Source organism: Ictalurus punctatus, chromosome 24, assembly GCF_001660625.3.
Source record: "Ictalurus punctatus breed USDA103 chromosome 24, Coco_2.0, whole genome shotgun sequence".
Taxonomy (NCBI): domain Eukaryota; kingdom Metazoa; phylum Chordata; class Actinopteri; order Siluriformes; family Ictaluridae; genus Ictalurus; species Ictalurus punctatus.
Genome location: NC_030439.2, coordinates 5,504,985 through 5,527,902, shown reverse-complemented (window position 1 = coordinate 5,527,902; position 22,918 = coordinate 5,504,985). Strand labels below are relative to the sequence as shown.

The following is a 22,918-nucleotide window of genomic DNA, read 5'->3' as shown; positions in this document are numbered from 1 at the left end:
CCTCGAACTTTTGCCACCACGTTGGAAGCACACAAATGTCTTTTCATCCTGTAGTTTTAATATTTAATTTCACTGGAACTAATATGTCCAAACCTGTTCGAGAAGGTTGGACTGGAAGAACTCGAGTGTCCTGCACAGAACCCTGACCTCAACCCCACCGAATCTCACCTTTGGGATGAACTGGAACACAGACTGCACCCCAGACCTCCTCACACAACAACACTAATGCTCTTGTGGCTGAAGGAACACAAATCCCCACAGCCACGCTCTAAAATCTAGTGCAAAGCCTTCCTAGAAGAGTGGAGCGCATTATAACAGCAAAAGGGGAAACAACTGAATATTAATGTGCATGATGATGACATGCACACATATTCACACCAAATGCAAATTAGCATAGCCAGTCCAACTACTGGCAGGTTTTTGGGAGGTGTGAGGAAACCGGATTACGCGGAGTAATCCCACACAAACACTTGGAGAACATGCACAGAAACTCCATACACACAGTAACGCAAATGTAGTAAATATGATTTATTTAAAATTGATTTTCACAGGTCTATAGATCAAATGCATAAATGTAAACATCATAAATCACTTGGCAATTTAGCATTTTTTTTTGTTCCTGTGAGCATTTGAACAAGGCAATATGTATCTAAAAAGACAGTTTTCTTTGATTTCCCACTAGACCATCTAATGATGAGTGGCTCTTTATGTTGAGATGTTTACAGGAGGTAAAAGGGAAGACCCCCCCCCCCCCCCCCCCCCAACATCCCAGAAGCAAACAGCAGCCATATGATTTGTTATGTTTTCCATCTTCTTGTCTTTTTTCTTTACCGTCTTCTCTAGAGTGCTGGAATACACACACTATCTGGCAGGTAATCGAACTATCCATGGGGAAACATAATCACTATTGTGTCGGAGCAGATGGTGTGGGTTAAAGGGTTCCTGTGATTTTCTCTAAATATTCAAAACCCACCCAGGTGTGGAAAGAATAAAAATGTCTCACCAAGCTGCATTACAATGTGTTCTTCCTCAGGATCAGGCTTTGTGCATGTAATTCTTTTAATGCTGCCTCTTTTCATACAAACTTCATTAATGAGTTAGGTCTGATATTTATAATTAAGGGATCATTCAGTGGTTTGTAATGATTTCAGGTATCTGCGCTTTAATGAGGCTCATTGTGCTAACGAGGTTCATTTTTCAACTGCTGTTCTGTGATCATGTGGTAGTGTCACCTTCTGGAAAATATGCATTAATGATTTTGACATTAAAAGGTCTTCTCAATTTTTAAGGTTAGTTGTTAAGCGGTGCAATACTGTCATGGTGATTAACATTAAAATATACATTTCAGTATTAAAATGTATACAAAGGTATCTTGAGATCTAATCACGTCCACTGCCTGATTCCTGTAGGAAACATAGAGCTCTGTCTCTGTCTCTGTCTCTCTCTGTGTGTGTGTGTGTGTGTGTGTGTGTGTGTGTGTGTGTGTGTGTGTGTGTGTGTGTGTGTGTGTGTGTGTGTGTGTGTGTGTGTGTGTGTGTGTGTGTGTGTGTGTGTGTGTGTGTGTCGGTCTGTCTGTCTGTCTGTCTGTCTGTCGCATTGGTGGGTTGACGGTTAAGGCTCTGGGTTACTGGTCGGGGGTTCAAGCCCCAGCACTGCCACTGTTGGGCCCTTGAGCAAACCCTTAACCCTCTCTGCTCCCGTATCATGGCTGACCCTGCACCTGACCCCAACCCCCTAACGTGCTGGGATATGTGAAGAAAAAATAATTTCACTGTAATTGCTGTAATGTATATGTGACAAATAAAGACTCAGTATCCATCTATCTATACAACTGAATATCTAAAACATTTTCACTTGCTAAGACATCATTCCTAAAAGTCTGTTAGTTCAACTTTGCTTTTAGAGTTAGCAGGTACAACTTCTCTAGAAGCGAGTCTAGTCCCCATGCTTTATGTTTTTCTTCAAAGGCATCTTTACGCTGCACCAACTCAATGTCACAAGCATCACCTGTAAAACAAACAAACAGACACACACAAAATACTGTAGGGCAAAGACGTCTTCCAAAATAATGAAATTAAATGTTTCTACATTAAAAAAATGCTATAAAGGCAGTAAACAGTATTAAATGAAACAGTGTCAATGAGTGGTCTCAGGTACAATGTGTGCAGGAAATTAGCATGCAAGTTTTACTGAGCATCTTGCTCAGGGCTCTTCTGGAGACTTTGACTTCTTATTTTTGCAGCGAAACCCAGCAGCCTTCATTATATATTTTTTTATCTGAAAAGTGTTTCTTACATAATCTGCTGCTTTCTTTGCTGACATGCAAACATTTTTCAGTAACATTTCATTTTGTGCTGGAAAACTAATGCTTTTTTTACTGACTCCATACTGTACAAACAAAGTTTGTACTAAAAAAAATAGGGTGCCTAAAACTTTCGCACAGTACTGTGTGTGTGTGTGTGTGTGTGTGTATATATATATATACACACATATACACACAGAGAAAAAAACTGCCCTGTTAGAAGCAGCAAATCACTGAGGTAAACTCACCATATAAACTTTTCACATCTTCTTCAGGCACAACAAATGGTGGCCCTGTTGTGTGGAAAAACAATACGAGTAAACAGAAACACTGATGCACGTTCTCAACAGACTCTAAAGCAAATGTCCAAAACAGTATAAGTCAATTGTACTGTTACCTTTCCACAATTCAGGGTTATATTCCAGTGTAGCCAATAAATACCTGCAGTCTTTGTCCATCAAGGACATGATGAGAGAAGCATACCTTCAGGACACAAAGAATATGACAATCATCAAACAATACTTTAACATTTCTAGCACAACAATTATCCTCATTCTTCTTCTACTCTATTATATTCCTACAAGGCAAATCACAGGTTTATATTAATGTGCTCACTCTAATACAGTAATGTTTCCATAGTAACAACTTACACTGGGACTTGTATGTGTATAATCTTTAATATGCTGAAGTTTTCTGTGTGGAGATAGTTATATACCGTATTGAGACAGACTCTCCACTGTCAGTGCTTCGTACTTATCAGAGGTAAAGTGGTTTCTTTAAGTTTTCTAACAAGAGAAAGTCTTTGTGACAGAGGTAATCGCACTTTCTGGTTTCTTGCCAACATGACAAGTTGCATTTTTATGTCTTACTAACTTCAAGACAGAGCAAAAAGAAGAAGAAAAAAAAAGGTTGAGAGAGAGAGGTTGGTGAAGGAATGACTGTTTATAGCTGTTATAGCAGAAGTGGATATTCTACGACATTAAACATAACTACAAATGAATGAAAAGTGTGTGTTATTCTTTAATGAGTGCAAATTTAAATCGATGGCCAATTGCTGTGGTATAAGAAGAATAAAAAACTTTGCTGACATGCGGTTTTGGGAAAATAAGCAACTTCATAGTGGCGACGGTAACTCCATGTCATTATGAGCCACATCACACCACACTGTTGTGACTTTCCTATTACGACATGGACGGACCATTGTGTTTTATGCCTTACTTAATGACTTCACGTAACGACCTGTAAAAGTTTTGAATGATGCATTCTTTCAGTGCAAATGCTGACAAATACCACGACTTACTTTTGCCTGTCACATGGGTTTATGGCCACCAGAGAACCCCTGTCCCAAATCCCTCCAAACTGACCCTCTATAGCACTGCAGAGAGAGAGAGGGAAAGAGACAGAGAGAGAGACTCAGAGTCCACAGTATTTTTCTCAGGCATGCTTCATAGTCTAAAACTAGACGGTACAACTCCTACCCGGAGAACTTGTATAAATCGCACTGATAGAGGGAGATCTTTGCATCAGAGCTCTGGGAACAGAGAAAGTACACTGAGTGAACACAACTCTAATGACTACATCAGATGTGAGAAATCACATGACTATATGTTGTTTTTTTTGTTGTTGTTGTTTTTTTAGCTTATCATGGATTAATAAAAAAACAAGAACAATTCTACCAACCAGTAATAACGCACTAATTAACTGTCCAATTAACAATGTGCAGTAATGAGTTGCACAACTAAGCATAAGCATCCAAGTATACAGGAACAATAAGCGATCCATCTCTCAGCACCTCTTTATTTATACCTATTCATTATTTTGGAACATCTCAGGTCTTTATAGCGTAGACTGCTTTTTGGAGTTTAGACGACCCTTTAGATGATATACTTCTTCAAAGTCAGCTGCACATACGGTATATAATTATCTTCTTGCCTAAGGATAATCAGTGTAGGTAGACAGAGCAGGACAGTACAAATGCTTGGGCTACACTGACATTCTCAGTGCATTAATAATAAATGGCCACCATGTATACTAGCTGCAAAGATATTTTTATACACAGTAGACAGGTCTGTGCAGCATCTTCATACTCTTTATCCATATGTTTTAAGTCATTGTTAAAAACGTGTTCATCAGTATTGTTTAATGTCGTTCTGATCTGCCTTTTGGAAGTTCTCACAGACATGAACATTTTTAAATAAGTTGTTATTCACTTGCACATTTTTTTATTTGTAAAAGTGGCCAAACTGTGTTTCAGGAGGTTATCTTGAGATCCTGACACAGCTCATGGTCAAGGTTTGACTGGGTCACACAAGGTCATGTTTTATTTTTATTTTTATTTTTCAAGCTTTACAGTTGTTTATCTGGGAGAGTGTGACAGGACACTATCTGTCTGGAAGACAAACAGGAAGACATTCTTTCCCCATGTAAGAATAGTTTTGGAGCCAAACCGGTTTCCGGAACAGTGCTGGGCCTTTCGGCGACTTCACTTTAGGTAATATTTAATAATTAATATTGTCGTTTTGGCTGGCCGACACAAAGACCACTGATTATTTTTAATCTAAGATCCAAGTGAGCTCTTTTACCGATTTCTACCAAGTTCTAATAAGTGGTAAAATAAATGAGATGAATGGGAAAAATATCAAAGGTTTGCAGTATACCTTGAACACCTTTGCTCCAGGTATAGCTGGCACTGGCTCTTCTTTGTACTCTAGGCTGTGTTCTTCGAAAAACTGCTTTATCGCTTTCTCAGAGATCTCAACCCCGACGATCACGTGACCCATGTCTGCCAGCCTGAGACACAGAGAATACAATGCATGAGTAACTCTGAGACACATAATAGTTTAGTTGTCTGTCTGACAGTAGGCATATTCTGTTCCAGCCTATTGTAATAGTCAAGATATGAAAAATCAACCACATACCATTTCATGTCTACGGCTTTCCCGCAGAGAGGGAAGAAAAACCGAACCTGCTGCCGTCCACACAAGATTTTGTGTAGATTGTCCTTTAGCATTCTGAAGATAGAAGACAATGGGAATCACATGCATGTGAGAGAAGTAAACACTTGTAGATTATACAGATTATTCATGCCCAGACCTGCCATGCATATACCCTCTACAGATGGAAAAATGTCTTTAAGTAGCCACAAAGGTTTCGGTGGGTGTGGAAGCTCTTACCATCAAAACACAGCAAAACAAAACATTTTATAAAATAGGGGAAATATTAACTTATCTGATAAGTTGCAAATGATACATTACTGTATATGCCCAAAAATTTGTGGACACCTGACCATACGTGGGCTTTCACGAAACTGATTCCACAAAGTAGGAAACACATAGTTGTGTTGGATGTTGTATCTGCATGCTGTAGATTTAAAACTTCCCTTCTCTGGAACTACGAGGCCCAAAGCTGTTCCAGCATGACGATGCCCCTGTGCACAAAGCGAGCTCCATGATGACATGGTTTGAGAAGGTTGGACTGGAAGAACTCGAGTGTCCTGCACAGATCCCTGATCTCAAACCTACTGAACACCTTTGGCATGAACTGGAACACTGACTGCACCCCAGACCTCCTCACCTAACATCAGTACCTGATCTCACTAAGGCTCTTGTAGCTGAATGATCACACGTCTCCACAGCCACGCTCCAAAATCTAGTGGAAAGCCTTCCCAGAAGAGTGGAGATTATTATAACAGAAAAGGAGAGCTAAATCTGGAATGGGTCGTTCAAAAAGCACATATGAATGTTATGGTCAGGTGTCCATTAACCTTTGGCCATACAGTGTACATAGGCCTACATTTATGACCATATTAATATAGATGTATTTCAGACAGTCCTATTATACACTACACCTATTATATGGGCCACTCACCCAGCCAGGGAGCGGGACAGCTTCCCCGTGATGGTGGGGCTGATAACGTCGACACACTGGCAGTGCACGCACACAAGCCCACTGATCACAGATGGATTGATTAGATAGTAAAAGTACCACTTACTGGTGAATGTGAGGTTGGTGAAAGGCAATCTTTCCTTCCTGCCATTTGTCCTCCCATTCACTTAGCATCATCACTCTGTCTGTCTGAGCTGCCATCACCTTCACCCTGTCACTTCAGTGAAGTCGTCTGGAAATGAAGACAGTTAGTCAGTGTACGGGTAAATACTCAGCTGCGAAAGATCAGCTTAGATTAAAGTTCAGAGCAAGCCTTCCCCTACACATGTTGTTTTGGGAGTGTATCACATGGATTAGAGGTACTCATGACATTGTAGTAAATAATGAATTACATATGGCAGAGTCTGTCCTGTCAAAGTGTGACATGCACATTTCCAGTCAGCATATGAATTGGTGAAATGCATTTATTTTAGAAAGAAGTACACCTACACCTAATAAACAGGCTGTCTGTAACCTCGAAGAGTAACTCTGTGATCACATACTACATTTTTACTCATGTCAACTGTTAAGTCAGATGCTTTTAACTGTTGCCATTATGAATTTCTTTTCACTGCGTTAAAGAGCACACATGTTCAAAATCGCAAAGTAAAATTAAAGCTGCAAGCAGCGATGACTGGGCCCTCGCACCGGGTGCAGGTTGGGGGCTGCTCTGCCAGGGGAACACCATGCCTCTTTTTTAATTTTTTTTTTTTTTTATCACTTGTATGTTGTTAGGAATGTATCATGATGTAAAACATTTAATTTCCCTTTGGTAGTAGATGGTAACTGAATGTAACTGAATATTGGCATGTAGATGTCCTCATGCCAGGATTTGTATGAATGTGATGTTTTGGGAAGATTAGGCATTGTGTGCTTGAGTCATTACAACTTCCTGTTCACTAGCAGTAATAGAACGCTTTAGCACTTAGCTAAGTGTTGCTAACACGTTGTTTTAACACGTTTCTAGCATGTTTAGAATTTGTTGGCATATTTTTATATTTTGCTAGGAATACATTAGTGTAAAACATGTCACTTCAGGTTGCCATCAGGTGGCGCTATGACTACAACTGAATATTGGCATGTAGATGTACTCAGGTCAGGATTCGCATCAATCATGTGACGTTTGGTTATGTTATAACAATTTCCTTTTTCAAGGCGAAACATAAAAATTTGTGAGACCTCTAAATATTACTGAATACCATTAACGGACTGAATATGATGTCGGTTCTGGAATCCATATCAGATGTAAATCTTCACCGGTTCTGATGCGTGCGCAAAGTTTCGTGTGTTTTCGGGTATATTTAGGTCCTCAAAAATGCGATTTATTTCGGATAATAATAATAATAATAATAATAATAATAATAAACAGAGTCGATCCAATAGAACCCCACACCATCGGTGCTCGGGCCCAAAGGACGTTCTTACCGGATTTTCTGGACTTTGACGCCGACTACTGTTCATACACCAGGTATTAGAAGACAAACAGGAAGAGGCGGGATGAATAAGCGGATGCCTTGCAGCTACAGGACAAGCTGTCTGTCTGTCAAAGCTGGCCCCGCCCACTTATCTGGAGCAAAGCTTCAACGCAAAGATTTATCTGAGTGCTGAAATTAAGTGAAAGCGAAAGACAATAACAATAAACAATAAATATTACACAAACTAAATCTCAGAAACAAATAAGCACTTGTTTTTCTTTTCTTCTTCTTTTTTCTTCTTCTTCTTTTTTTTTTTTACATGCCTTGGCAACATCTTGGTTTGTGGTTTGTGTGTAGCAGCCCCCGATGGTCTGTTGTGGTGCAGCAGGTGCTAATAATATTTTGTGACGTAAAGTATGTAATGCAGCAACCCTAATAATAATAATAATAATGTAATACTGAGTGTACAAAAAACCCCCACTTCTTCTATATTAAATAAACGTGTAGGTTTATGTAGAATCTGCCTAATCAGTTGATTAGTTTTTGGCAGCCTTCAGGACCTGTTGCTAAGATACGGGCTGTCCGCCATCATTGTAAACAGCCTGGTTTGAATGGGACGTTTGGTGTAGCTGAGAGGAGATGGCAAATTTAGAAAAGGAAACGGTACATATTGAATTTATCCTCAAATGAATAGTGCTTAGGGATTTAAAACTGCATTGATAAACGTTTAAAATATACTGCGGTTTCATTTCATGAGAATGAACATATGAGCATTACTAATTTACTGCACCTCTCTTTGTAGTAGCAACAACCAAGAAAAATACAGGTTGAATGAAAGGTTTTTGTTTTCCTGTGTCTTGTATTCATGTTCATCACAGGTTAGTGTGCCTCCTCCTGGAAAATGGACCTGGAACGATGAAACACAAACCCTGGAGTTTACTTGGTAAACTGACTTTTACATTCTGATTGCGTTGCATAATTAAACAATTAGAGAATCACCTGTATTTTATGAATCTCGACTGACTGTTGGTTGTTTTAACAGTTTTAACATCTCTGCTGGGATTAAAAAGAAGAGAAAAGCCTCAAAGACAACGTCATACCAAGAGCTTGTTAGGGAACATCTAGTAAAGTAAAAATACTTTTAATTCTCTCTCCATTAATGCTGAACCACTGTCGGAGTACATTAAGACACATTTTCATCCATGCATAATGTTCTGATGTGTTAAGCATGTTTTCTTTCACCTAACAACATACCATCTAGTTGAACTCATGTAAAAGGGATGATATAAGCACATTTTTTCTCTTCTTTCTAATTAAAAATGACCAGATTATAACCATCATGCATGGCGGCACAGTGGGTATAGTGGTATAGTGTTACTGTCTCACAGCTCCAGGGTCTCTGGTTTGTGAATGAGTGTGTGAACGCGAATGACGTGCCATCCCATCCTGGGAGTATTCCTGTTAAATGTTCCTGGGATAGTCTCCAGATCCACCACAGTCCTGGAAGCAGTTACTTAAGATGACTGAATAAAATTCAAACCACCATCTAGTTATAAAATTAGCAAATATTTAAGGTTACGGATAACCTATCGGATAGGTTTCTGCAAAAGAACGACAAGTTTATTGTGGTATGATGTTTACAAAACTGCTTTACAAATTCTTAACCATAATTATGGGTTTAATATTGATTAGTATTATTTCTGTGCTGTATCAAAAAAAAAAAAAAATCAAACTAACTGTAGTTTTTTGGATTTATTTATTTATTTATTTTTTGAAGAATTTCACAATGCAAGTCTTCAGCCAAAGGAGGGAGCTCTGGTCTGAGGAAGCGTGTCAGTTCTGCTGAGCTGGACACCCACAAGGCTGCTGCAGAATGCTCACAGGGGGACTTGATCACCATTGAGGATATTAAACGTAACTGATATTGCACACAGTCCTGTCCTTGTGTAGATAATAATATTGATCATTATGATTTATGAAGTTAATGCTAATCCTTATAATATGAGTAGATGCTTTGTTACACTCAACACTGATGCAGTGCAGACAGATTCATAATTCATCCTGCACGATACAAAAAATTATGAGTGTATATATTATTCAATTTCTTTATATTACAGAGGTGGCAGTCTCGTTAATGCAGGAGAAGGATGCACTGCCCATTCCGCTTTGCTTTTGGACTGTGATTAAGTAAGTCATTCAAACTATTCTCGCTAACTATTAAACATGATCATGATTAGGGTCATATTAAAATAGGAGCTGTATCGATAAAGAAATTGTTCTGAGTGCAGGAGTAAGGAGATGGACGAGTTTCTGGCTGCTCTTTTGCTGTACCTGTACTGCTACTGGCAGAGGAAGGCTCTGGAGGACAGGTCCAAGCCCCTCATGGTGTGAGTCTAAAGTTAGGGATTAAATGTGTTTGAAAGGGATTACAAATAATCTCAGGATTGCACGGTCTAATGTCACAGAGTGGATTCCTACAGATATTTAATAATTGTGGTATACTTTAAAGTACTGTTACTTAAGTATACAACCCCAATTCTGAAAAAGTTGGGACAGTATGGAAAATGGAAAAAACAAACAAAAAGTCATTTGAAAATTCAGTTCACTCTGTACTATATTGAAAACACATTATTAATGCATTATTAGATGTTTTACTTTGTGAATTTAATTTATTTTTGAAAAATATACACTCATTTCAAATCTGATGACTGCAACACACTCCAAAAAAGTTGGGACAGTCGACTGTTTACCACTGTGTAACAACTTTTTCTTTTAATAACACTTATTAAGCGTTTGGGTGCTGAGAGAAGACACCAGTTGGTTAAGTTTAGCGAGCGGAATTTTCCCCCATTCATCCATTATGCATTTCTTCAGCAGTACAAATGTACAGGGCCTTCGTTGCAGACACCATTACAGACTCATGATGGTTTTTAAGACAATGACGTCTGAGGGATCGGAGATCTCACACATTCAGAAGTGGTTTTTGGCTTTGCGCTTTACGCACAGAGATTTGACCAGATTCCTTCAATCTTTTAATTATATTGTGCACTGTAGAAGGTGAAATGCCCCGAATCCCACCGATTTGTCTTTGGGGAATGTTGTTCTCAAAGTTTTGGATTATTCTTTTGGCAGATTGGCGAGCCTCGACTCATCCTTGCTCTTGAAGGACTAGACCTTTTTTGGAAACTCCTTATATACTATGATTAGACGATTGCCTCACCTGTTTTACATCACCTCCCCCACCCCCAATCCTTGGTTATTTTCAGCATGCCCTTCTGTGTTTTCTCATTTAGTTATTATCATTGATAGTATTTCCCCCCAAATTTCTGTCTAATAAGTTTGGATATACACATTGTTACATACACTGTATGGCAAAACGTTTGTGGACACCTGACTATCACTTCCATAAGTGGTTCTTCCTCAAAGGTTGGAAGCACAAACTTGTTTAGAATGTCTTTGTATGCTGTAGCATTACAATTTCCCTTCACTGGAACTGTTCCAACATGATAATACCCCTGTGCACAAAGCAAGCTCTGTGAAGACATGGTTTGCCAAGGTTGGTGTCTAAGAACTCGAGTGTCCTGCAAAGAATCCTGATCTCAACCCCACTGAACACCTTCGGGATGAACTGGAAAGCCGACATGCCCCAGGCCTCCTCGCCTGACATCACTGCCTGATCTCACTAATGCTCTTCTGGCAGAATGATCACAAATCCCCACATACACACCCCTAAAATCTAGTGGAAAGCCTTCCCAGAAGTGTGGAGGTTATTATTACAGCAAAGAGGGGGAAAAAAATCTTTAAATGAGATGTTCAAAAAGCATGTGAGTGTGATATCAGGTGTATGTAGAGTCATCGAAAGAGTAAGAACTGCTACACTGATTACAATGAAGTCTAAGCAACAGCAGAGCTTAGACTAACCTGACCCACTGCACTAGTGCTGGCTAACTGTAAATCTGGATTAGCATAATCCTCTTTCTTTCGGTTGTTTCAGGGAGCAGAGTGTGACAGAGCAGCAGATGACAGCAGAAGAAAGCGTTAAACTGGAGCTAGCCAAGAAGCACCTGGCCGTCTGTTACTCCAGTCTGGTGCTGGGGCAGGGTCTCTCCCAACAGCACCACATGGCCTGTGGCAGGTCAGTGGCAAGTCACCAACCATCAGTAATTTGGCTTTTCATTGTCACTTAAAGGTACACTCAGACACTAATTCACAGTAGACTGCCTGATGTAACACTGCTGCTCAGTTTATAAGTAGGCCATATCTGAGTAATTGCAAGTTGTAGGATGAATAATGCTCTTTTGAGAAAACAAAACATGGCCTTACAAGACATCATCAGTACTGGAGAGTTTCTGCTGAATGATGCATAACTAATCTGCTAGTGCAAAAATAAACGTGTCCCAATTAAAAGAGAAAAATGTACCGATGTGCCTGTGATTCTGCTGTCCTCACGTGTGGTGCATAATTATTTGGTTAGAGTTTTGTAACAAATTCTGATTTATGTCCACAGGAGCAGGGTGTCGTCCACTTACAGAGATAGGCATCTGTATGAGGTTGGTGAAACAGAGAACAAAGAAAAGCATTTATGTAAGGAGATATTTATTTACCTTTATGTAAGTCTCCAGCATGAAGTTGCACCTTTAAGTTTTCCTTTAAGTTTTCCACAAAGGGGGAGGCTTTAGGATGAAGGGCTTTGCACTTTGCAGTGTCTTGGTAACAAGCTGCATTTATTCAGTCTTATTAAGAAAAAGCAAAGGAACATTTAAACTGGCCGAAACGTACGTGATAACAGGGACCAACTAGCTTCACAACATTAAATGTGACAATACATGGATACAAAAATGAATTCACTTAACGGTAGCATCATATAACTGTTGTTGATTATTTTCCTGTAATAGCACCATGTAGTATTCTGTTCCTCACCAATCACACTTCATGGCCGTACTCACTGCACCATTTTAAAATATGTAAAATAATTGTTTTACATTTTAACAATCATCATTCATTCCTCTCCTGCCTTCAGCAACCAGGTTTTTAAGCAAATAGAAGCAGCTTGAAGGTAGATTTTACTAAACATCTGTCTGCTTTACATGTATATTCCAGTGTCTGTACAGCTTCTTCTGCTATGTGGCATGGATCACCTTTGGAAGGCGGGATCTAAAGGGCATTCAGACTGAGATTGGTCGCTTGCTGCGCCCTGACACCTTCAATCCTGCCCTGAGGGCTCAAAGGAACGAACCAGAGGAGGAAGAAGTAGAGCAAGAGATCACCCAGGAAGAGAGTCAGCCCGAGACCATTCCAAACATCAGGTCTGTGTCTCACCTTGTACCTATAGAGTATTGTGACTACTCTATAGTGTTACATGCTGTGGTTAAAATGAAATTACTCCTATCTCTAATGCACAGTTGGTGAGTAAAAATGAGAACCATTTTCCAACTTCAAATAATCTGATGTGATCTTTAATACAGGAAGTCTCGGCATAGGTTGGGCCTAGTCTCTATGTTGACCCAGTGCTCACCTGTCATGATGTCCATCCTGCCTTCCACACGAGAAAAAGCATCTAATTTGTTCCAAAGCCCCAGCCTCCACAAGCAGCAGCCAGATAAGCGTATAGACACAGATGTTATGATGGAGGAGCTCAGCCAACAGCTGGCATCGTGCAGGTGACAACAGAGTTACTCTAGCTTTAATATTTGTAGCTATATTCGTGAATTGTTCTTGTCCATTTTAACATCTTTGCTTCTCTTGTCGGGTTCTTAGATTTGGTATACTGGGAGAACCTCTGAGCCAGTTGAGACACACCATAATGATGCCCCATGGAGCCAAGAAGGAGGAAGAAGATGCGGACGATGAAGACCATGTTGATGATGATGATGACGACGAGGATGAAAACGATAATCCGCTAAGAAATAATATGGGTAGGAAGACCACCTTTATGCACCAGAGATCCGCCACAACGACAGCAGAGAAACGCCGCAGCTTGAGCCGGGCTCACACTGTGACCTCGAGAGCCACCACAGAGGCACCGTTATCAGATACGGAATGAACTTCGCTTGTGTGTGTACATGTGTATGTTGTAGGGGTGTAACGCAGTGCTATTATCTGTATCTGTTTAGGGCTCAAAATAATAGTATCTGTTTTTGTATTCAGAGAAGTGGGTGTGGTCTAGAATGTTAGATTTTTTAATGTTAACTAGAAACACTAGAAAACACTGAAATACAAATCTGCTTTATGTAAAAAAGAAGCAATTTTTCATCCACAAATGATACTATTATGCTCTGCAAATAGCAATTTGCAGATCAGCACTTTATGCAACTCCTGTTCTGGAAAACTTTCTATCTTCTGTCTAATGTGACTGAATAAGCTAGCTAACTATGTTTCAAAACAACACTGTCCTTTCCGAAATTGAGAATATGTTATTCAGGCTACATGTACATTTGACACCAATAACCGTCTAATGACATTTGATCAGATTTACTTTATTATTTTTTTGGTTACATTTGTTACAATGTCTGTTACATTACAGAAAGATCAGAAAGTTTGCTGGACACACTTTCAGAATCTGTTATTAAACTGGGACGCACTTACAGTGCAGCTGCGAGTCAAAATGGGATCCTTTAAGCAATATTTCATTATAATGCTCAAAGGACATTCGGATAACATTTTCTTTGAATAAAAAGAACGATCATTTAAGAATGACAATTGTACAAGATTTTCAAAAAGAATTAAATGATCATTTTGGGAGTGCAGGCAGAGATATGCAGCTCTGTGCACCATGTGCACTCTGCGTGAGCTATATGGAGCACTGGCGCAATACACAATGATCAGCCATAACATTAAAACCACCTGCCTAATATTGTGTAGGTCCTCCTTGTGCTGCCAAAACAGCTCTGACTTGCTGAGGCATGGACTCCGCAAGAACTCTGAAGATGTTCTGTGGTATCTGGCACCAAGATGTTAGCAGTAGATCCTTTAAGTCCTGTAAGTTGGAGCCTCCATGGATTGGACTTTTGTTTGTCTGGCACATCCACTATACACTATACACTCACTACTTTACATTGTAGCAAAGTGTCATTTCTTCAGTGTTGTCACATGAAAAGATATCATCAACCTTTGGTTAGGTCCAGGGTGGATATGAATCGGGCCCTCCCTAGTCGCTCCACTAGGTCATGCACCCGGGGGAGGGGATAGCTGTTGAATTCTGAGACCTGGTTCAGCTTCCGGAAGTCATTGCATAGCTGCATACTTCCGTTGGGTTTCGGGATGACTACGATGGGGCTGGACCAGGGGCTATCGGATTCCTTAATGATATTGTGCCGCAGCATTCGGCCGATCTCCTCCTCGATAGCCTGGCGGCGGGCCTCCGGGACACGATAGGGCCGCTGTTGTACCACCACTCCCAGCCGGGTCTTCATTTCGTGGTGCATCAGCGTCTGTGTTTTGGTCTTAGGGACTACGAGGAGGTCCACGATATCCCCTCGGCGGCTGGCCTGTTGGTATAGGAGACCGCCCCTAACGAGGAAGAAGGAGGAGGAGATCCTCTGTTTTGGGCTCTGGTCGACCCGTTCTATCTGCCACACCTGAGCCCAGCAGTGTTTCAGGCGGTTATCCTCCTTCTGCTTCCCCTGCCGGTTCAACTGTTGGAACACAGACAAGATCGGGTTAACGTGTATGTGGCTTACCTTCTACTGTGGCATCCCCCTCATCTTGCACCAAGTAGGCCTGCCGGGCTCTTGTCTCTTTCGTGTTTCTGCTGGATTTTGGAGTTGGGCTGGCTGGGAACCCAGGCCAGTCTCTTCCCAGGAGGTCGGGGATGACGACGACTAGGAGTGGCCAGGTGCCTGCTTTACCCTGGATCTGGACCTTGGCCGCTGAAATTTCCCTGGTATCCCCATGGACACAGGTTACGGTGATGGTCCCGTCCCGGCTGAGTTCTCTTGGCAGGATTGTCGGCCGGGCGAGGGTCACCGTGCTCCCAGAGTCCAGCAGGGCGGTGACTGGGCTCCCTTCGACCCACACTGTCAGGGTAGGGGCTCTTGGCGGGTTCGGCACGTGGAGGTCGCACCCCGCCAACCAGGGTTTTTGGGCTCTCCCTCAGAGACTAGTTTGTGGTGGGCTATGTGTGTTCCTGAACTCGTCAGGAGGTTCCTGTGTTTCCAAATTGTCCCCAAATTATGTACTACCTCAAAGGCATATCTACTGTCTGTGTAGATATTTACTGACTGTCCCTCAGCATGTCTTCATGCCTCTATGAGGGCATATAGTTCAGCTGCTTGTGCTGAAAGGTTTGAGGATTTCCTGACAGAACATCTCATGTGCGGTTAATACTACATCGCCCACTCGATTTTTACCTGTCTTTGGGTGACGTGACGCAGACCCGTCCACAGAAAGGATCAGATCTGGGTTTTCCAATAGAACATCCTTCAGGTCGACTCTAGGGGAGCAGAGTTCATTAGTCAGTACAACACAGTCATGTGGTTCCCCATCTCCCTCTGTTGGAAGAAGAGTAGCAGGGTTAAGGACAGTACTTTGTTTTATAGTGACATTCAGCATGTCTAGTAGTATAGTGTTATGGTGCAGCCACCGTTGGGTAGACAGGTGTGAGGTCTTTTGTTCAAGCATGAGTAATCACACTTCATGTGGTACCAGAAGGGTCAATTCAGAGTAACCTACCAGGTCTCTGGATGCCACCACAGCTTTCACAGCTGCTGCTACTGCACGTACACATGAGGGAAATTCTGCAGCGACTGGGTCCAACTTACCTGAGAATGAGCTGTTCAACCTATCGCATATGCCATCTCTCTGAGTGGTGCTTCTAGACTAGAATGAAAGTTCTGCAATACGAACACATACCTAGGAAAGATAGAACCTGTTTCTTCGTCAGATAGAACCTGTTTCTTCATCAATGGCTTGGGAATCTCCTGATTGCAGATACTCTCTCACCTGAGAGTTTCTTTCCCTTTGCAGAAATGTCATGACCCAAGAAATCTCACTTCTTGTTGTACATACTGTAATTTGGAGAGACTGGCTTTGTGGCCTTCTTTGGCAAGATTCTGCAACAATTTAATGGTGTCAGTTTCACACTGTGCACTGGAGAAAGCATTAGAGGTGCTAAGATGTCCTTTAGCATTTGGTTGTATATCACTGATGACTCACAATACCATTAATACATGCGAGTGAAAGTATAAGGACGTCCGACAAATATGAATGCAAACCGAAACTGATTGTCTTTATCAAGAGGTATACTGGAAAATGCATTAGCTAAATCTACGACTGAAAACTATTCGCTATTTGCTGGAATTTGGGTTAATATACTGTAAGAATTTGGCATGTCTGGAGCTCTCTGTTTTACTGCTGCATAAACTCCCTGCAAATCTTCGACAAATCTCCATTCATCAGGTTGCAGGTTAATTTTTTTGCTTCTCTCACAGGAAATATTGGAGTGCGCACTGACGAATCAGGAGCAATAACCCCTGCCTTCAATAATTAATAGAAATCTGGTCTAATGCCCTCAATAGCTTCTGATTTAAGAGGGTATTGAGATTGTCAGGGCCTAAAATCAGATTTGGGCGTGATCACAACTGGTGGTGCACTTCTAATCAGGCCTATGTCATGTTTCCCTTGGGCCCACAGCCTGAGAAGCACCTTCTTCAATTGTGGGTGTATCTGTAGGGGTGTGGGGCTTGTCCCAAGGTTCAGAAACATTCCCTTGTCATGACATATTGTCACGTTTCAAAGATGGTTATAGAAGCAATCTCAGATTTCCAAACAATTTAATGAACAAACGAACAACAAAACAAAGACACAAAGACAACTTGGCAAAATACTGTGGTTAAGGCTAAACATAAACTATCAAACATGGTACAGGGACACAGGTCAAGAAGACAATTACGTGAGACAAAGAAGCAGTGCAAACAGTGGCTATATATATATATATGGGTGCTCGTTAAACAAAAATACAGGTGCAGGTGGTCATGTGACAGTAACAGGGTGCAGTGGCTGCTGGGACAGGAAGTCCAGAGTTACCTCCTTGATATATGATAGAACCCCCCCCAAGGGCCCTTCTCCTGGAGTGCCCAAAAATGCACTCCCTCCATCTGGTGGTCCTGGCCCCCTGGGCAAAATGTCCCCAGCAAAACTAGGAGACTGAGTGGCGTCCTCAGCGGAGCAAGAAAGTAACGCACCGTCCTCAGTGTAACAGGTAAGCAGAGCGAAGTCCTCCGCGGAACAGGTAAGTATTTAAGGTCAGTGTGTACCTCCGACGATGAGGTGTGTTTTGGGGAAGAGGACCTTGGCCTGCATGAGGTCTTCGGATGCCGATCAGCTCAATTCGTTGGAGGATCAGCCATATGAACGCGTCAGCATGGAGGAGGCTCGAAGGGGAACACCACGTATGTCTCTCTCTCTCTCACACACACACACACAGTGATATAACATAATGCTTGCACAGGCTATGCTCAAGTTAACTGGTGATGTGTGTGTGTGTGTGTGTGTGTGTGTGTGTGTGTGTGTGTGTGTGTTACCTGACAGGCCGGTGAGGGTGTACACAGACGGCATCTTCGACTTTTTTCACTTAGGACACGCCGAAGACCTCATGCAGGCCAAGGTCCTCTTCCCCAACACACACCTCATCGTCGGAGGTACACACTGACCTTAAATACAGAGTGTGATGATGAAGTGTGTGTGCAACAGACTGATAGAGTTACGATTGTGATGTGTGCAGTGTGCAGTGATGACCTCGCACACAAACTCAGGGGCTTCACCTTGATGAACGAGGAGCGCTACGACATCGTTACACACTGCCGCTACGTGGACGAAGTGGTGCGCAACGCACCGTGGACCCTCACGCAAGACTTCCTTAGAATACCATGGCCTTAGAATACCATGTTCCATGTTTCTGTGTTTTGTATCGTGCCACAGTGTTTTGCCTAGTTGTCTTAGTGTCTGTGTTTTGTTGTTTATTTAATAAACGTTAATATATCTGCGATTGCTTCTGCCTCAACCTTGGTACGTGACAAGCCCCAGTGTCTCTCAGCACACATATAGGTTTCTTTACCTCATTAGGACCCAAGGACACATATCCTGAATAAACGAAAGGTTCAATTTCTGGCTCAATTCGACAAAGACCTTCAGAAAAGTTCTGTGAAGCCGCGGCTGCATTAAACTTTTTAACCTCGGTTTGTTGCCTCGCTTGCTTTCGCTTTAGTACTGGGCAATTTGCAATGATGTGACAAGGTTCGTGACAATAAAAACAGTCATAAGACCCAGCTGAGGGTTTAGAAAAGGTACAGGTTTTATCCACAGGCTTCGATGAACGTACTGACGCATCATTCCGAGACGAAGAAGGACTGAACACAACTATGTTTTTTGTTTAAATACAAGTCAAAGTACATTTACAAATCACTCCTCTTTGTTTTTATTAGCGTTTTCCATACTGTCCCAACTTTTTTTTTGGAATTGGGGTTGTATAACAGTGCTGTTGTATTATCCATCCATCCATCCATCTTCTACCGCTTACTCCTTCTTCAGGGGCACGGGGAACCTGGAGCCTATCCCAGGAAGCATGGGGCACAAGGCGGGGTACACCCTGGACAGGGTGCCAGTCCATCGCAGCTGTTGTATTATACCTAATAAAAAAAAATTGTGTTGTTATTAAACAAAGAAAAATGTATAATCATTGATATGGTGACACTTTCTGCAAGGAGACATTTATTTAACAATTATGGAAGGAGTCTCAGATGGCAGGGCTTTGTAACGGTCAGTAAATTGTCAGGACAGCACTTTCCAGTCTCTTATTATACAATTACTGTGGTATAATAAGAATAAAACTCTTTAGGATGTGCTGTGGTTGGAAAAATAATATATTTTTTTTCATTTCTTGACTGGCATCATCACCCCCATCTGCTTCCCCATCTCCACCCCCCCACCCCCAATGCTTGGATATTTTCATATAACAGCATGCCCTTCTGTGTTTTCTCATTTAGTTATTATTTTTTATAGTATTTCCCCCAAAATTTGTGTGTAATAAGGTTGGATATACACATTACATATATTATATGTAATGAAGACATCGTTCCCCCCTCATGCTCCGCGGAGAGCATCGTTCCTCCCTTTTGCCTTGCGGAGAACCTCACTCTTCTCGCTGGCCTTGCGGAGAACCTCGCTCCCCTCTATGGCCTCGTGGAAATCTTGGAGCTTCCCTCGGGCCTCACAGAGAACATCGCTCCCCTCTCCTTTCCTGCGGTGGAAGTTGTCCCACTGTCCTGCAACGCAGACGTCGCTCTGAGCTCCAGCTCAGCTGAGGACATCGTTCTGCTTTCCGGTTCCGCTGAGTACATCGCTCTGCTTTCCTGTTCTGATGAGGACGTCGCTCTGCTTTCTTGCTCTGCTGAGTACGCCGCTCTGTTTGCCTGCTCCAATGAGTACGCCGCTCTGTTTGCCTACTCCGCTGAGTACGCCGCTCTGTTTGCCTGCTCCGATGAGGACGTTGCTCTGTTTGCCTGCTCCGCTGAGGACGTCGCTCTGTTTGCCTGCTCCGATGAGGACGTCGCTCTGTTTGCCTGCTCCGATGAGGACGTTGCTCTGTTTGCCTGCTCCGATGAGGACGTCGCTCTGTTTTCCTGCTCCGATGAGGACGTCGCTCTGCTTTTCAGTTCTACTGAGGGCATTTTGCCCAAGGGGCCAGGACCACCAGATGGAGGGAGTGCATTTTTGGGCGCTCCAGGAGAAGCGTCCTGAGGGTGTTTCTGTCATATATCAAGGAGGTAACTCTGGACTTCAGTTCCCATCAGCCACTGGACTGTACTACATGTCACATGACCACCTGCACCTGAATCAAGTTTCTGTTAATGAGCAAACTTATATATAGCCAGTGTTTGCACTGCTTCTCTGTCTAACGTTTGTCTTAGACTACCGTGTTCCATGTTACCCTGTTTTGTTTCTTGCCACAGTATTTTGCCAAGTTGTCTTAGTGTCTTTGTTTTGTTGTTTGTTTGTTTAATAAAACGTTGCATATCTGCGATTGCTTCCGAATCTACCTTGAATCGTGATAATACTGAATGAACTTCGCTTGTGTGTGTACATGCGTATGTTGTAGGGGTGTAATGCAGTGCCATTATCTGTATCTGTTTAGGGCTCAAAATAATAGTATCTGTGTTTGTATTTAGAGAAGTGGGTGCGGTCTAGAATGTTTGTTTTTTAATGTTAACTAGAAACACTGGAAAACACTGAAATACAAATCTGCTTTATGTAAAAAAAGAAGCAATTTTTCATCCACAAATGATACCATTATGCTCTGCAAATAGCAAATTTGCAGATCAGCACTTTATGCAACTCCTGAACCAGTAGGTGGAAATTGGCAGTTGACCAAATGTGGGAGAAAATGGGGACAGAAAAATGTGAAAATTTACCAGGATGAGAACGCATAATGCAACTTATAAAATCAACAATCCCATACAAACAACAAGCTGTTTAGAAAAATTGCACCAAACTGCACCAGACAAGATTACAGTGCCTGAACTTTGCAAAGCTTCTTTGGTGATACAGTGGAATTGTGTGGTCTGGTAGATGAGACCAAAGGTTAGCTTTATGGCCAAGCATACCGTCATCATAGTGGATCATTGATGCTTTGAGGTTTTGATTTTTTTTGCATGTAGTAATCCAGGGGTTGTTGTAAAGGTTAATTCCAGTAAAAATCATGATCATTTAATTCAAGTTCTGCCTCTGCAAGCGCAGAAAGCATTTAGTGTTTAAAAACATTTTATGTTTGAAAATAAATCATTGCGTGAGTTATAGGTAGTGCAGTGGCTCGATGGATAGGATTGCCACCATGTCACCCATAGTGCTGTGTTACTCATGTTATATATTAATTTCACTCACCTAATGTCTCAAAAGGCACAACACAACGAACCTTGATATGGATGGACTACTCCAGAAGAAGTCCACACTAGGTTCCTCTCTTGCCAAAAAACAGGACTCTAAGGCTACAAATTACACAGACTCATCGAAACTGTACAGTTGATATATATATAGTTTATATACAGTAGATATAAAAACTCTACACACCCCTGTTAAATGTGAAAAAAATGAAACCAAGATAAATCATGTCAGATCTTTTCCCAGATATAGCAACCAACAAAAGAAAATCAGTTGAAAAACAAATAGAAATGTTTCAGGAGAAAACGGAAAACGTACAATAACCTGGTTGCATGAGTGTGTATACCCTTTCATTTTGGCATGTGACTGAGCTCACACTTAACCAATTATATTCAAACTCATGTTCAAAGTCATACAGCTGTAATCAGTGAAGTGATTCTGATTAACCCCAAATCAAGATCAGCTGTTTCTGTAGGACTTTCTTGACATCTTGGTTTCAACCAAACGCATGGTCCTCAAAGAACTTTCAAAGCATGTACAGGATCTCATTGTTGAAATGTATTGATCAGGAGAGGGGGCACAAAAGAATTTCCAAAACATTAGATGTGCCATGGAACACTGCGAAGGTCATCATCAACAAGTGGAGAAAATGGGATACCGCAGCGACATCACCAAGAACAGGATGTCCTTCCAAATTGAAAAGTACAAGAAGAAAACTTATAAAGAGGCTACCAAGAGACCTACAGCAACACTGAAGGAGCTGCAAAAATATCTAGCAAGTATTGGCCACTCCCTGCATTTGACAACAATCTCTCATATTCTTCAAATGTATGGGCTATTAGGTAGAGTGGCTAGATGGAAGCTTTCTCACAAAAAAACAAACAAACAAACAAACAAACAAACAAACAAACATACAAGCCTGCCAAAATCACCCCAAACCATGTGGAAAAATGTGTTATGGTCTGATAAGACCAAGGTTGAACTTTTTGGCCATAATTCTGAAAGATGTGTTTGCTACAAACACAAGACTTCTTATCACCCAAAGAACAACACACCCACAGTGAAGCGTGGTGGTGGCAGCATCATGTTATGGTGCTGCTTCTCTTTCACTGGGACTGGGGCTCTAGTCAAGATAGAGGGAATCACTGATAGCTCAAAATACCTATCTATTTTGGCACAAAATCTGCAGGCCTCTGTTAGACAGCTAAAGATGATGAAAAATGTCACCTTCCAGCACGATAACAACCCAAAGCACAAATCCAAGTCAACAAAAGACTTGTAATCTGACAGATCTGGAGCAATTTTGTAAGAAAGAGTGGAATAAAATTGCTGAATCAAGATGGTATAATCTTATCCAGAAAACACCACCGAATGATACACCGAATGTATTGCAAGCAAAAGGCTC

The 22,918-nt window shown here is 41.6% G+C and overlaps 2 protein-coding genes across 3 annotated transcripts; one reads left to right on the top strand and one right to left on the bottom strand.

Moving 5' to 3' along the window:
• Positions 1–513: 513 nt before the first annotated feature.
• tpmt.1 (thiopurine S-methyltransferase, tandem duplicate 1) lies at positions 514–7,747 on the bottom strand. Of its 2 annotated transcripts, none has more exons than XM_017455195.3 (9): positions 7,652–7,747; positions 6,294–6,419; positions 5,221–5,313; positions 4,960–5,092; positions 3,781–3,833; positions 3,603–3,677; positions 2,700–2,785; positions 2,551–2,595; positions 514–2,007 (listed from the first exon to the last, which is right to left on the bottom strand). In XM_017455195.3, the coding sequence occupies exons 2-9, from the start codon at positions 6,386–6,388 to the stop codon at positions 1,883–1,885; spliced, it is 705 nt and encodes a 234-aa protein (XP_017310684.1). In that variant the 5' UTR covers positions 6,389–6,419; positions 7,652–7,747; the 3' UTR covers positions 514–1,882. The 2 variants fall into 2 exon arrangements, with proteins under 2 accessions (XP_017310684.1, XP_017310685.1); XM_017455196.3 differs by lacking the exon at positions 7,652–7,747 and adding an exon at positions 7,426–7,449.
• Positions 7,748–8,011: 264 nt separating this feature from the next.
• On the top strand, positions 8,012–14,467 carry LOC108257433 (protein phosphatase 1 regulatory subunit 36). Its single transcript, XM_017455194.3, has 11 exons — positions 8,012–8,304; positions 8,520–8,584; positions 8,684–8,770; positions 9,419–9,555; positions 9,759–9,828; positions 9,930–10,028; positions 11,636–11,776; positions 12,149–12,191; positions 12,742–12,947; positions 13,107–13,301; positions 13,399–14,467. The coding sequence occupies exons 1-11, from the start codon at positions 8,281–8,283 to the stop codon at positions 13,682–13,684; spliced, it is 1,353 nt and encodes a 450-aa protein (XP_017310683.1). The 5' UTR covers positions 8,012–8,280; the 3' UTR covers positions 13,685–14,467.
• Positions 14,468–22,918: the final 8,451 nt, after the last annotated feature.

Bases quoted from the DNA above. Each gene is read 5' to 3' on its own strand.
- tpmt.1 (XM_017455195.3), bottom strand. From the start codon at position 6,388: ATGGCAGCTCAGACAGACAGAGTGATGATGCTAAGTGAATGGGAGGAC. The intron at 5,314-6,293 runs GTAAGTGGTACT...TTCTATCTTCAG, and splicing joins CACCAACCTCACATTCACCA to AATGCTAAAGGACAATCTAC. The intron at 3,678-3,780 runs GTAGGAGTTGTA...CTCTCTCTGCAG, and splicing joins GATTTATACAAGTTCTCCGG to TGCTATAGAGGGTCAGTTTG.
- LOC108257433 (XM_017455194.3), top strand. From the start codon at position 8,281: ATGGCAAATTTAGAAAAGGAAACG. The intron at 8,771-9,418 runs GTAAAAATACTT...TATTTTTTGAAG, and splicing joins GTTAGGGAACATCTAGTAAA to AATTTCACAATGCAAGTCTT. The intron at 9,829-9,929 runs GTAAGTCATTCA...TTCTGAGTGCAG, and splicing joins TGCTTTTGGACTGTGATTAA to GAGTAAGGAGATGGACGAGT.